The sequence below is a fragment of the Balearica regulorum genome, chromosome 21, assembly GCF_011004875.1.
Source record: "Balearica regulorum gibbericeps isolate bBalReg1 chromosome 21, bBalReg1.pri, whole genome shotgun sequence".
Lineage (NCBI taxonomy): Eukaryota > Metazoa > Chordata > Aves > Gruiformes > Gruidae > Balearica > Balearica regulorum.
This window is the reverse complement of record NC_046204.1, coordinates 6,462,422-6,476,680: the sequence shown is the minus strand read 5'-3', so window position 1 is coordinate 6,476,680 and position 14,259 is coordinate 6,462,422. Positions and strand designations below refer to the sequence as shown.

Genomic DNA, 14,259 nt, shown 5'->3' with positions numbered 1-14,259 from the left:
ATGGTTGGTTTTATCAGAGCCATCCCCCCAGCATGGCCTAAGCAAAATATTTGCATTTGTTCCCAAGAGCAAGTCCCCTGAAATCTTTGCAGCCAGTCATATCAGTGAGATCTAGTGCATGTATGCAGAAAAGCATGCAAAGTCAGCATTTTCCTTGCTTGTGAGCTGCTGCCACAAAAACATTGGCTGTCTCCTTTAATAAACTAGCAAAACATTATTCATGAAGGTGAGGGCAAAACTAAGCCCAAAAAAGAAAGATTGTCTCAATGCCATTTTAAAACCATGTGGCCACAATTGAGTGCCTTTCAAAACAACTTTTGGAAAGTCAATGTGTGCTGGTTTTGGCTGGGATAGAGTTACTTTTCTTCGTAGTGGCTAGTAGGCAGCTATGTTTTGGATTTGTGTTGAAAACAGTGTTGATAATACACGGATTATAAACAAGAACATCTTTATATTATCAACACTAGCCACTATGAAGAAAATTAACTCTATCCCAGCCAAAACCAGCACACAGTGTAGAATTAATTCTAGAATTATGATTTGATTGCATTTTATATCCAGTTTTCAGGTTTTAATGACATCACAACATTATACCCATTAGGAACTAATCACATTAGCATTACTTGTCTGGTTATACTTGTCCAAAACCACGTATTCCTGGCCTTTCCTGAGAGGAGTGGGAAGAGCAACTTGCTGAAAGATTCAGTGTTCAGACTCCCTGTCTTCCTCACGATACTGCTGTAAGGCTGGAGACAGAAGTATATTTGCAAACACATCAAGATAAGTAGGGCAGCAGGCATTTTCTCTGGAGATACTGCAGAAGAAAAAGACAGGGATACATTTTCAGGGCCCAGGAAAAGAGCTTAGTTATCTTGCCTGCGTGCTTTTCCTTTATAATTCAGCAGCAGCTCAAGCGTTTGCATTGCATGGCCTATACAAATGGGAAAGAGGAGTTGGCTGGCTTTTCTTCTTTTGGTTTTCTTTAAGAATAAACTGTGATTAGCAGTACAGAACAGTTCCATGACAGATTGAATTCCCTGGCCTTTAAATGGCAGACTTCGAAACCTGGATTTACTGAGAAGGAAAGCAGTGTGGAAAGGTGAATGACAGTAAACTTGCATCAGTGATCCCCAGTCCCTTCACAAAAAGTACAAAGCATTGCAAAGAAACTAAAGGCTCTGTACACTGTCATGTGTCTTACGCTGGCCTGGGATGCTTCAGAATGGGTTAGACCCCAAAGGATATGCCAAAGCAGAAAAGAAGCACGCTCCAACCAATCTGTGGGTGAAGCAGGATTCAGGGCTGCAGTTTGCGGGTGTCACTGTAGCATGGCAGTCCTTCGAGATTCAGAGCTGGTAGGAAGAAACAGGAGATAAATGGCTGGGAGAAATACACTGACAGATTTAGGTTCTGGGCATTCATTTTGATTCCTCATGTTGAATGACACTTGAATTAGTTTAATGTGGCCTGTCTGCATGTCTGAGAGAAATCACTCAAGCTGTTAACTATTTACTAAGCCTAGCCACTACTTCACCTCTTAATTTTAGTGCAGCAGTAAAATGGCCTATTAGTCAAAGCTACCCTTGTTTTTTGCAAAAGAAATACCAAATTGATTTAAAAATTGGAGTTTTGTCAATGTGAACTGAAATCTCAATAATTGATCCTGAAGCTCTCTACCTCTGTCATTAAGGCCTCTGAGGGGAACTCAGTGATCTGAACAAAAGCCATACTTCAACTCATTAGTTTTGCAAAAACCAGGTCCATTTTCTTTCTGGCATGCTACCAGAAATAGCTTGTAAAGTTATAACTTATGCTGACCTGTCTGACTAGCTGACTGTAAAACCTCTTCCCAGCTGGGCTGCCTTTGCACATCTAACTTGTCACTTCACACAAACAGCTGGGATTTGAATTATTTTACAGATCCTGGCATTTATTCATCTAACCTACATTTCTAAATAAAGGCTTAATTGGCAGTAAGTGAATACTCTCTCATGCCAGATTTGCAGGCAGACTTATTAAAGAAACTGCACTAAAAGTTTTGCAGTCAAACTCATCCCTTTAAAACACCAAACATATTTTTATATTCTTAAAGAGATGTTAAAACCAGTGTTTTCATCATACTCCAAAACCAAACCACTTTTTTCCCCCCTCTGATTTGGTTATCAGTTGAGTAAAAACAAATTAGTGTGTGTAGTGCAAAGTAGACAAAGGAACTGTGATGATCACTGGAATGGTGATAAGTGGAGAATAGTTATATATTACCAGTTGTTCTCTTTCCTAGAGAAGACAAAGTGTTCACTATGGGTCAAACTGGTTAATTTATAAAACTTAAAGATTTTTCTGTAGAAGGATGCTTCATTTTATAGGCATTTGTTAGGCCCGAACGGCAGCATGGTAGCCAATGATTCGTATTAAAGGCTTTGCTTTAGAAGGAGCATAGAGATTAAGAATATTGGATAATTTTTTGGAAATAGAAAAATTGTTCTAAGATCTCTGTCCCTTCAAAGATAGGTGTAAAAACTTTCATGGAAGGTTGTACTCCATGGGGGGCATGCAAACTCTCAGAACAAAAAACATCTTGAAAGAACAAAGGTCTAAATTGGTCTTAAACATATTAGTCAAGGGATTCAAGGAAATCATATATCCGTGTATGCTATTATGTTCTATCCTCTGCTTGCCTATATTTGATCCATCTTCTTGAATTTTACAAAAAGTGATTGACAAGGCTGAAGTTCTCTAAAGCGAGAATTGAAGAAAGCAGAGGAGGAAGAGGAGAGTTTGTTTGGACTCTGACAGAAGAAATTAAGAAAAATATTAATAAAAAACAAGAGGTACTGAATAAAGTGAAGGGTGGTTATAGGTTAAGTCATTTTGGGGCATGTTGTTTCAAAAGTTTGAGTTCAGTAGAGTCTAAGGAAATTTGACATTTGTTTTTTTGAGATCAAGAGACACTTTTGAGATTTCTTGCATTTTCTGCTTCAGTGAGAGCTGGAAAGCTTACAAAAATACACTCAGTAATTTCTCATATTTGGAAGGGCTTTCTTCTGCTTTCAGAGCTTGTTCTGTATCACATTTTATCTTGGCTAAAAATGCACTTTTCCTTTCTTGCCTCATCTCTTCACCTACTTTTTTTAGTAATATTGTTTGAAACTCTGGGCTCATCCAGCAAAAGGTTGTTGCTGCTGCACATGACCTACAGAATGGAGGTTTATGAACGCTCCCATTTCAGTGTTTAAATACAAGTGGCTTTGATGAAATGAATTTGTGGTGAAAGGTGCTGTTTGAAATTAGTGTGTAAAAGACAAAAGACATTTCTTGAACCCCTCTGAGGACCCCATCTCAACAAAAGGATTGGATTCAGATAAAATGCATGTAACAAAGAAATACAAATAGTCTGCAATGGCCGCATGAAATGCTCTGCAGAGATCTTTGTTGCTGATTTTTACTTTCTGTAAACATGCTTTGGGCAGCTGTGCCTGTGACCTTGTTTGCTAATGACTAATGCATTTTTAACATTACTTTTAATTAGAGTTTAAGTAGTCCTTGGAGTGTGACTGTAGTGTCTCCTTTCTGTCATCTGGCCCTCATTTTGCTCTACTTGTTTTCTTCTCAGTGCCTTTGGAAAAAAACTTTTCGGGAAGTTGTGTAGGGTTTCTGGGATTGCAAGAAATAGTCGGTGTCTATGCTTTTCGTACTAGATGCAGCGATGTTTTTTCAACCTTTTGTGTTTAATGCATACTCTATTTAAACTCCCCACTATCCATTGCAAGAATGAAAAATGTTGCTGCCCTCTATTAAAACAGTATTAGAAAGACTTTTTGCAATTTGATGAGAAGGTTTAGACTAAGCATTTTTATGTGTAGCCTGTGTACACTGATATGTCCAGAAAGACTTGAAAAATTCATTCAAAATTGCCCAGCGACAGAATTCCAAATAGATTTGTGCTGCCTGTGTGACAAATAAAGGAAATAGATGTCCTGGATGTTTAAAATTGAAGTAGCACAAGTTTAAGTGCAGATCAGTGCTCAGTGTTAGACTTCCCTGTTACAGACGGGATTAGCTGGCACAATGTCAGTGCACCATCCTCCTCAATGCTAACGTTTACATTCACACTGCTAGAAGCAGAACTGGTAAAAGAAGCCTGAAGTAGACAGAACTGGGTCCATTTGCAGAACTGTAACCTAAACTCAGGTAATTGTTGAACTTTACTGGAAGAAAGTTCATTAGTGGCAGCAAATCCCATGTCACAACACAAAGGCCATAGCTAGGACCATGTTTTCCTCTTCATTTGGTCAAATGGTTCTCCAATTTGGAAAGCTGTGTGCACAAGCCTACAAAGGGATTTTTAGTGCCAGTACTGATACAGATGCTGTTTAGCTACTTTTGAGACTTCCATAGCTAGTACCTCCTCAATATGGGCGGATAGGTAAATTCTGGTGAAGTGGCATATTTCCAGGTAAAGACTGTCTATGCAAAAGAATAGGAGAGAAGAATGTCAGTGAGAGGAGGCAGGAAAAAGCAAGAGCAGGTGACAACGAGACTGTAAGTAGCCTACTGGAACAGGAAACTTGGACTGAATTCAGTACTAAACGGAAGCAGTTATCAGATACAGAAGTGAATCAGTGCAGTGAGGAGAATGGAATGATTTTTGTAAGCCTGTTTAGAAGGACTGTGCTATGAGGTGATCGTCTTTTGCTTCTTGGGCTCTTTCTATAATTCCACTCCAATCTAAGATCTATTACTAACCTTATTTTGTAAATAAAATAACATCTTCAGTTGTCCAGACCTCTGTAGTAACCGTGGGCTCACTGAAAATGTTAAGCATTGTCTTCAAAACAAAGCATCGTAATTATGTGAGAGTACAGGTTTCATTTGACCTTCTAACCTAACCAAAAGCCAGTGAAAAAATGGAGCATTTTGTAAGTCCTCTTGACTTATCATTCTTTATCAGTACTTGTTTATTCATCTGCTGTGTAGAGAAGGCTGCCTTAACCTCATATACTAATACAGAACTGCAGCAAGCTTCAGCTAAAAAGGACAGGCTGTTCTGTCCGTTATGGCCATTCAGTTCTTCCCCAAATACTAGCATGTACTAGTGCAGAACATAATACCCGTTTTTTTGGAAAGGAATTAAAAGCCTCAAGACATCTCACACATTCAGCAGCTTTTATTCTGTTCAAGCAGAAACTCCTAACAGAAATTAGATTCCCTAACGAGTGCATCAAATCTGTTTCTCTATATATATACAGTTATAAATATATAATTTAATATCCTACTCATTTTCAGTAAAATGATCTGACTGCCACTGGCTTTTCACTCTGTTTCTTCCATCTTTAGGTTTTTTGGAGCACTTCCATCTTTCACGGATTTGAAGGTGTGAGGACAGCATTTGCAGATGTGAACACCTAATGTTAAACTTTATATTTAGGCATTGAGATGAACTGTTAAGTACCCTCTAATCTTGATCTGTGAGACCCCAGAGCACTTGGCCATAAAAAGTTTTATTTAGGGACCTAAATCTAGGCTTCAGGGGTTTTTTAAGCCTTAATGTTCTGATAGCTTGAGGGTGTTTCTGATGAAATTTCATATCTCTTCAGAGGTAATGCCTCTCACTGCTTATTAATACATCTAATGCATTAGTGACAGTGTTTAAGTAAACTAAAGAGAACTATAGCTGGAGGCAAAATACCGTACAAGAAATAAAATGCCACATTTAAACATTTCAAGTCTGTCAACTACATTCAGCAACATAAGAGAACAGCTAAATTCCACCCAAAAGGGCAAATGCCAATTTTACTTTTTTAAAAAAATCGAAATAACATATTATAGTGCTCTTACATTTATTGTATAGATAGTAATGAACATATGTGCATGAAGCTCGCTTAAATGTTTGTGGCTTCAGCTATTTTTCTGGATGTATCTCCTATACATACCAGTGTATGTATGAGTGGACACCTCATACTATTGTACACTGCAGAATGTTAGGAAACTATTTCTCTTGATATCTAGTTTTTGTGAACTCTATAAAGACCCAACAGAATTGAGGCCTCTTTTTTTTTTTTTTTAAACTCAGCATCCAAAATTATAGCTGAGAAATCTTACTCTGAGGGTTAACAGACAGACCATAAGTAATAATGAATTTCAGCAGTTCTCCAATAAAAGATATAGTTAGCATAGGTATTAGCAATAAGCAAAGCTAGAAATACACAAGGAGTCCTTCAAAATAGAGTCAAGTAGACCTGGAGTAAGTGATACCTCTTGCTGCTTGTCTTTAGCTGGAGGAACATAAAACAAAACTACAATATGCCGTCAGTCAAGATAACTCAGGAAAACTCACGTCAGATCCAAGACCAGACAATTTCAATGCCCTTGATGGTCCAGCCAAGCTACTGCATGAAGTTTCCTGGTCAGGCAGTACCTATAAGAAACATGGTTGAATCATGGCTACAAAGTACCAGCAGGATGCTAATGGCTCTTGGCATCTGGGGTTTTGTGGGGGTTTTGAGATGGGAAGATCAGTACAGTTGTAACTTGGGGTATTACAGCGTTGTCTATCTGTTTTCATTAATTTACAAAGAAATTACTATTTTTATAAAGACTGATTTCAGGCTGCATCCACTTTCTAAGAGATTCGTTTTTGCAGGGGAAGTATTTCAGCTTCTGACTCTGCAGGACAAGTAGGCCTGTGTATACCCCCTTACAGAAACAAATGCAGTGTTTTTTGGGATCTAGCTGCAGCTTAAATGCCTACAATTTATTGTCAAGGCTTAAGTGCTAGACTTCAGTGGAGTTATAATCCTCTAACGGTAAGGCGTCTCAAAGTCATATTGTTCTGAAACCTGTTAGGGAGTTTAATTGAAATAAACTACCTGGAACCATCTCACATTGGTTCTTTATAAACACATGTTATTTTTTTTTTCTTTTTAAAAACATGCCTCTCCTTTTAACATTATGGTTCTAGAATTCTAGCATTTTCACACTTTCCATGTTACTTAGATGATCTATTCTTCAGGGTACAGACCCATATTCTGATCTTATTTTATTTTTTCCAGTGTTAAGAGACAAGCCTCTATAGAATGTAGCACCTGGGACTTCAAAGCATTCCCTTTTTAAAAGCAAACAATACATTACAGTTTGCCAGTATAGTACATCTGCTTCTTCAGATGATGTAGCAGAAACAGAGAGTGTGACATTGTCCTTGGGACAGCTGGAGTTATTACAGATAATGGCATGGCCCTGACCAGAATAACAAGCTATATATTTATAACACACTCACACTTGTTATTTCATTTACAGATTTGTTTGGTATGAAGCAGCAACTCTTTGAACGTGTTGTAGGAGCGATGAGATATATATAACTATCATCAAAGGTTTTCTTGTTGCAGCCAAGCACTAAATATCAAACTTTTTTGAGATACCCTTTACAAGAAGCCTGGCTGATTTTTTAAAAGAATAAATTGAGCAGATTCTACAGAATAAAAAACCCCCACGAAACTCAAAACCCCAAACAAACTATAAAAAAATAATACGGTCGAAGTGTGTGAAAGTAGAGCACTAAAGTTAAATGGCACTCCTCTGTCTTCTGGAAGTCTTGTGTGGGGACAGGTAGTTTGATTGAGCCAGTCTATATGCAACAGCATCACCCAGAGGAAAAACCCACACCTTATAATTAATACTGATCACTGTGTAGAGGCCATTCTTTTGTTCATTGTTCACGCAGAAGCTATATGATGATATGGGATTACTTCATGCCCAAGCAAAGAACAAAAGTGCATCTATTACTAGGCATGAATGTAACAGGACGGGCGGAGTACAGAGCATCAGTTCTCCACACACACTGGATTTGCATGTCATAACAACCTACTTTTAAATAATGTAGACAAAGTAACATACTGCTATGGAAGGAAGCAGATGAAATTATATTGTTGATATGTCATCTTAAGCAGACATGCACGTGACCTTCAGATTATGATGTTTCTAGGTTAACAGAAGCTCTGGTGCAATAACCACTGCATTAGCTTTGGGATGAGAAATTCCTTGTACCGCTGGAGATAGAGCTACTAGCTTACTACTATTACAAATGAACAGTCTGTTCCAAATTTCCTTTAGAGTCAAAAGAAAAGCTTCTGTTAACTGTATTGAGTTTTGCAACAGTATCGCAGCACAGCAAAGAGAAAACATTCACTGAACAGGATGGGCTAATAAATGTTCCTCTCTCCCTCAGTCAATGGCATGTGCGTCCACCAAGCTCTGCAATCCTCCTAGGTCGCTTCCAGCAGAATTTTAGCAGGCTGCCTTGTGTGCAGATAGGAGAGGTCAGTTCATTCCTGTCTTGTTGAAAAGATGGTGCATACGCAGGGTGGCTGAAACTATAGCTGGGAGTTAGCAAAGTCTCTGTACTGGCCCCTGGGTGATGATGCTATATGTTGCCTATTGGCACCTATTATTCTCGGTGACTAAGAATACTGTAAAAACTTGAGGTTAAGCTAGCACATTGGAGTGTCACAGAATGAAGCAAGTAGAAAATTCCCATCTCATCTGTTTGGTTTGAGAACATGACCTAGATTCCAGTACCCATGGCTACATGGAGAGGAGCTGTTTTATTTCTCGTTATTGTATAATCAGACTCAAAATCATTACAGTACACTGATTCCCATAACAAGAAACACCCTCTGAGTGACTTGGTATGTTGCAGATTCTTTTCAATTTGTATTCTGTGTGCTGTGCTGTTAGGAGAAGGCATCTGGGAAATAGGAATAGAGCTCTCAGTCTGCAGGCTCAGTTTTGATCCATGGCAAAACTGCTATTGGTAATGGTAACAAGTGGGCTCTTTTCAATCTCTAGGATCCCGGGCAAATACTACTATACTAAGTTATTTCTAGAAGCAAGGGCTGCAGTATGTAGAACTGCTTAGAACAATAGTTTTCTTTTGGAGTCTTTTTTTTTTTTTTTTCTCTCTGTCTCTTTCTTTTTGATATATTCGTTTTCTATTTCCTTCCTTATGGAAGCTTAGATCTGATACTCCAGCTCATCAAGGCCACTCCAGCACAGAGGTCATTTTAAAAGCTGGCAGGTGAGGACACCAAAGAATTTCTTTTGCAGTTGGTCAGAAATAGAAAAAGTAGAGTTTTTTGTCACCTGTGCACTCTTTCTTTAGATGTACTGTGAGCATGGCTCAGCTGCTATGAAAACAGCAGCTCTCAGGAGGTCTCAACAGCTGTTATAGTGGTTTGTGTTACAGAAACACAGTTGTAGAGAAACTTGTTTTTCTTGTGCTTGTTACAAGTGAAATGGGATTTGTTGAGGTGCCATATTCACTGGGACCAGGCTTTTCTGCCAAAATGTTGCAATGATCATTTCCTGTTAGCGAGAAACTTCCTCTTCAAATGAATTTGTGATGTTACATTCATTTTCTTGCTGTTTCTACACAACAGCAGTAACTGCTTTGATTACTGTCAACATTGTGTTGATTTATTTTAAAACTGTTTGTTTTTAAAAATCTGATTAAAAAGACACAGGTCTTGGCATTCCAACCTGTGGCTTTTCACTCCCTGATTTCTTGTGGTTTTGAATAGGGAAGGATATCCATTTGTGTCCCCTTTTGCTTGGCACTCCCATTAACCCTGAGAGTTGCTATTCCCAAGTCTTGATGAAAAGAAAATATGGACTCGGTGAACAACTCTCACTTTGTTCAGAAGAAAGGTTTGCACAGAGAGCTCTATCACAAGCTAGAGAGTGCAATAGTACATACTTGCTCTAGCTATCCGTGCAGTCACAGGCACACTCAAGCCCTCCAGTACGTCAGCTTGTATACAAGATGTGATATATGTGAATACCGCAGGTTCCAGATTTCCAAAAGTCTTAGAGGATGTTTGAAACCATGCGACTCCTTTACCTTCTGGGCCAATTCCATAGATAGGAGGTTTCAAAGATCTGCGAAGCAAGTTGCCTCACCATCTGGTATACATTGCCAGTGCAGTCCAGGCTCAGAGAAAAAAATGTAGTGTGTATTCAGGTGGCAGTTTGCCTAGGGGAAAACATTCAGCCTTGGGCATGCTGACTGTTGTCCTATTCTGCTGGCAGCTTTTATTACGTTGTCAGTGAGAGGAGTGTGAGAAAGAGGGAAGGCAAGAGAACTTTCAGCAAATACAACAGATATGTTTTGGCTTTTAGGCATCAAAATTAAGTACAATCATCATTACAAGGTCAAGTCAGGGTGATAACTGGATCCATAGCAGACCTAGCTAAAACTCCCTCTCAAATCAACACAACAGCTGGGCTGGATCCAGATAACCAGGCAGGTTTGCACCACTGACCCTAGGAACCAGGGTTTAATGGTAAAACATCACATGCCGTAGCTATTCAGCCACAAGAAAAATGGGATTCACAAAAGCAGAGGAAATCTTATTGTCATGCATTCTTATTAAGAGTGTCACTTGTTAAAGTGACATAATGGTTATATAGTAGAGCTGTGTGATGGAAACGCCCTATACGCTCTGTGCACGCAGCAGTGCGGAGTCAAAAACTGGGAGTCTGTTCTGTGATCATGAGCAGACAAAGAGTAAAAGTGTATCAGCAAACCAGCAGCAGCACTCATGTCATTAATACGCAATTCTTGTATTTCCCCTTTACAGTCATATCCTTAATAGCAAGATAAAATCTATCTTGCCAACAGCCATACAGACTTCATTCGCTTCATTGCTTGTCCCATTCTAGCCCTGTTAATTTACTCTCCTGGTTTTCTCCTGTTGTGAATGAAGAGGGAGTTGGGCACATGCAGTGAACTGTATGCTTTTACTGTCCAGTATCAAGCTGTATTTTCACCAGTTTTTAAATTTGGGGTATTTTTGCTTTCACTGTGAAGAACCAAGCTTTAGGCATTCTTCAGTAATGCATGGAGGAATAATATCTGCTAGTCTGCATGTCCATATGACAGTCAGAGAGAAAAGGCGAAAGCCGGTCACAGACAAAGCAGCATCCATTACCCCTAAGCTGTTGTTTTGACCAGAAGAAAAGGACAACTTTAGTTTTGGAACTACATAGATAAAAGTAGTATAGAAAGCACCAAGGTGTGGAAGGAACTTCAGTATCCCTGTTACCCTGTTTTGTAGTCAGAATTTGTGTTCAGATGGAGTAGCTGGGAAGTCTCCAGATCTTCCAGGTCTCCAGATTTAGATGCATCCATGGTTCAACATTTACTTTTTTAAACCCTCAAAATCACGGTCCCAAGTCATACCTGACCTCCTGGAAGACCAAAGGTAAAATAACTTAATTTGCAGGAGCCATTCAAGGAGGCTTTTGGATAGTGACAGATGTTGTTCTATTTTTTCCTGAATTTTGTACAAATTCATAAACCTAGCATTAACCTTAAAACTTTTCTTCAGCCATTCAAACTCTGACAGGAGCAACAGAAGGATTCATCAATGTTCCACTGATGTGTTTCCCTTTCCTCTTCTTTGCAGGTCTCCATGAAATCCAGTGTTCTCTGCCTGTAGAAAATAGAAGAATCTTTCTGAATGAATTATCTGAGGTCAGCTTTAGTGAATGCAAATTTAGTTTGTCATTGACGGACCTTTTTATCATCATCTTCTCTGGAGTCGCAGTCTCCATTGCTGCTATTCTATCAAGCTTCTTCTTAGCAACTCTAGTACACTGCTTCCAAAGATGTGCTCCCAGTAAAGATGACGATGATGATGAAGACGACAGTGAGGACTGAACTTAGTCTATATACTTAAGCTTCCTTGGTTTATAAGTTATTAGATCATCAGCCAAAGTCTAGGAAGAAAACTAGTAGAGTAAATGCTTTAAACATGAATTAAATTAAATCACAATGTGTAAGGATCCATTCTAATCTCATGATGGTTACAGGTAGGGATTGCAGTTTGCATCTGAGACTGTTAGCTTTGCTTACATATGTAACCTGATGCAATGAGACCGGGTTAATTTCTGTGATCCTTAATCAAACACTGCATTTAAATTTGAAGATTGGAGGGAAAAGGGGGAAAGACAAAAAAAAGTTCATTTTAAAAGACTAACTCTCAGCTTCCAGATTGTCCTTCTGATGAGATGCAGATGTGCTTAAGTGCTTAATAGCTTGTTCTAAATGCACTTCAAAAAGGACTGGCTAGATGGAGGCATTTCAGCTGGAAAATACGGAAGCAAATTAAAACAGTGTCCTTCCTAGATCTATAGGATCTATCGTAATGGGAGACTCTAATAAGCTCATGCAACTTTCTAAGTTACAAAATGTAATTAAAATGATTCACAGAATTGTAGAAAGCATTATAGGAAGGCTGGCATTCTCTCTCTACAAATGTGCTCTATAAACATTCATCCTCCATTTAATGACAGCAGTTGCAGGCATCATTCAGCCAAAAAATTTTTTTCTATAAGCAAATATAATTCTAGATCTGAGTCATCCACTGCAGCTGCCTGGCACCTCTCTGGTCATGACACAAGTACTAAATATAACATTCTTTTGCATTTTTAGATGCAATGAAGTAAAGGATTTCCCTTCCCTGTAATGCTAGGCACAAGTAACTGTTGCAATATCCAGCCCATTTGGTTATTTTAAAATACTAAGGGCTGTATTCTGCTGCTGATGATGCTAGAGTAACACAACTAAAGTGAACACCATAATCCAAATTGGCAACTGTATAAACAAGAGTGGAATCTGGCCCAAGATGTTTCTGACTGTATTACAGATTTGTCGGAACTTGAGCTCTTCTGTATGATGGTAGATATTTTTGTTAAAGACATTTATTACAAGAGATTTTTTGAATAGTGCTGGACAGCTTTTTAGGATAAGTATATTTTTTAAATATTTGTAATGGAAATATTTTTTTAAAGCTCTGTGTATTTAAAGTATTATCGAGAGTAGCTGTGAGGGCTTAAAGTGATGAATAACATAGTAATAAGCAAACTAAGGACTGTATGCTATTATAAAAGAATTAGATCTGCTAAAAAGTACCATCTATTTAACTACCGTAAATGCTATTATTCCTTTAAAAACACTCTTTGGTTAAAATATTGCCTTGCTCAGTTGATATGAATGGTCTTTTATGGACAGTTAGTTCCAAATCTCTTGAATCTGTTGTGCTAATTGTCCAGGCAGACAGGAATGAATTACAGTGTGTGTGTGAAGGGGTAATGTGGTCCAACAGACAGGGTACAAGATTAGGACTCGCAGGTTTCCCGGGTGTTGTCCCCTGCTGACAGTGATCAGGTAGAAGACCTTCAAAAATCCCTGTCTGTCTGTGCCTCAGTTTCACTACGTATAAAATGAAGATCATAATAACTATTTATCTTTTTCAAGTGCTTTGAGATATGCAATGGGGGGGACTATATTGGGGCTATGTATAATGATTATATATGTTAGGCTGAAACAGATGTTACACAGTAGGTCTGATCTGATCTCACATCACTCTGACTTCACTGACATCAGTGGAGTTACTCCTTTGGCTAACAGAGTTTGCACCAAGTCGAGGTCAAAGCCAGGACAAGAGTGCTTATTTCTGTTAGCTCTACAGCTTATTCAATGCGACTTAATGCTACCATTGTTAAGATTATTATTTCTGAAAACACATCAAATTAAGTAGGACAGTGAGAGGATATTCTGTATCAATACTGTCTTATTCTATTCTGATTCTTTCAAGAAAAATGAAATGACATGATTTTCACTGTGTAGTGCCATGATTATAAATAACACAAATATATTTATAATTTCAACTTGGACTTTTATGTTTATTTGTATGTGGGTATGAAAAAAGGAGAAAACCCATGCATGATTCTGTCATCATTTATAAGCGGGGTTTTGCAGTATAGTTTGGAAATATACAACTTGTTGCCTGGTGCAGTCCATGAAATACGCTTCCTTTGCAATAAATACGGATATGTTATCAACGGTTTTATATTTAGAGCTGTGCAAATTGTTCAGTCACGGAACAAGAAACTGGGTCACACTTTTTTGTCTGTAAGTTTTATTATGGACTCAAAACTTGCAACCAGTTAGCAAAATGATTTGTCCTACCAAACTTTTCAGCAAGACATCAGTGAATGTTTCAGCAAATGTCCACCCTTCCTTTGGTAACAAATTTATGGTTTTGTTTATTATCCAGTGAGGCTGAGTAATTTTACAGAGGTCACATCTCAAACTCAACTATTTTGACTGGGTTCTGCTCTTACTTGCAGGTTCATCCTACTGTGGTGCCTCAGAATGAAGATCTAGATTTGTTTATAGTTTGTAGCTTTTTGTTCAAC

The 14,259-nt window shown here is 38.4% G+C and overlaps 1 protein-coding gene across 2 annotated transcripts in view; it reads left to right on the top strand.

The window, feature by feature from the left end:
* The window catches only part of LRRC38 (leucine rich repeat containing 38), a 61,306-nt gene extending 47,583 nt beyond the window's left edge, over positions 1-13,723 (top strand). Inside the window, exon 3 of one of the 2 annotated variants that reach the window (XR_012838570.1) lies at positions 11,463-11,588. Coding sequence is in view for 1 of the 2 variants with exons in the window: in XM_010310809.2 (XP_010309111.1) it covers positions 11,463-11,716 (254 nt within the window). In the remaining variant the exon portion in view is untranslated. Of the gene's footprint in view, positions 1-11,462 lie in introns of both variants that reach the window. The other variant, XM_010310809.2, reaches the window with a different exon arrangement.
* The last annotated feature ends 536 nt before the right edge of the window (positions 13,724-14,259 follow it).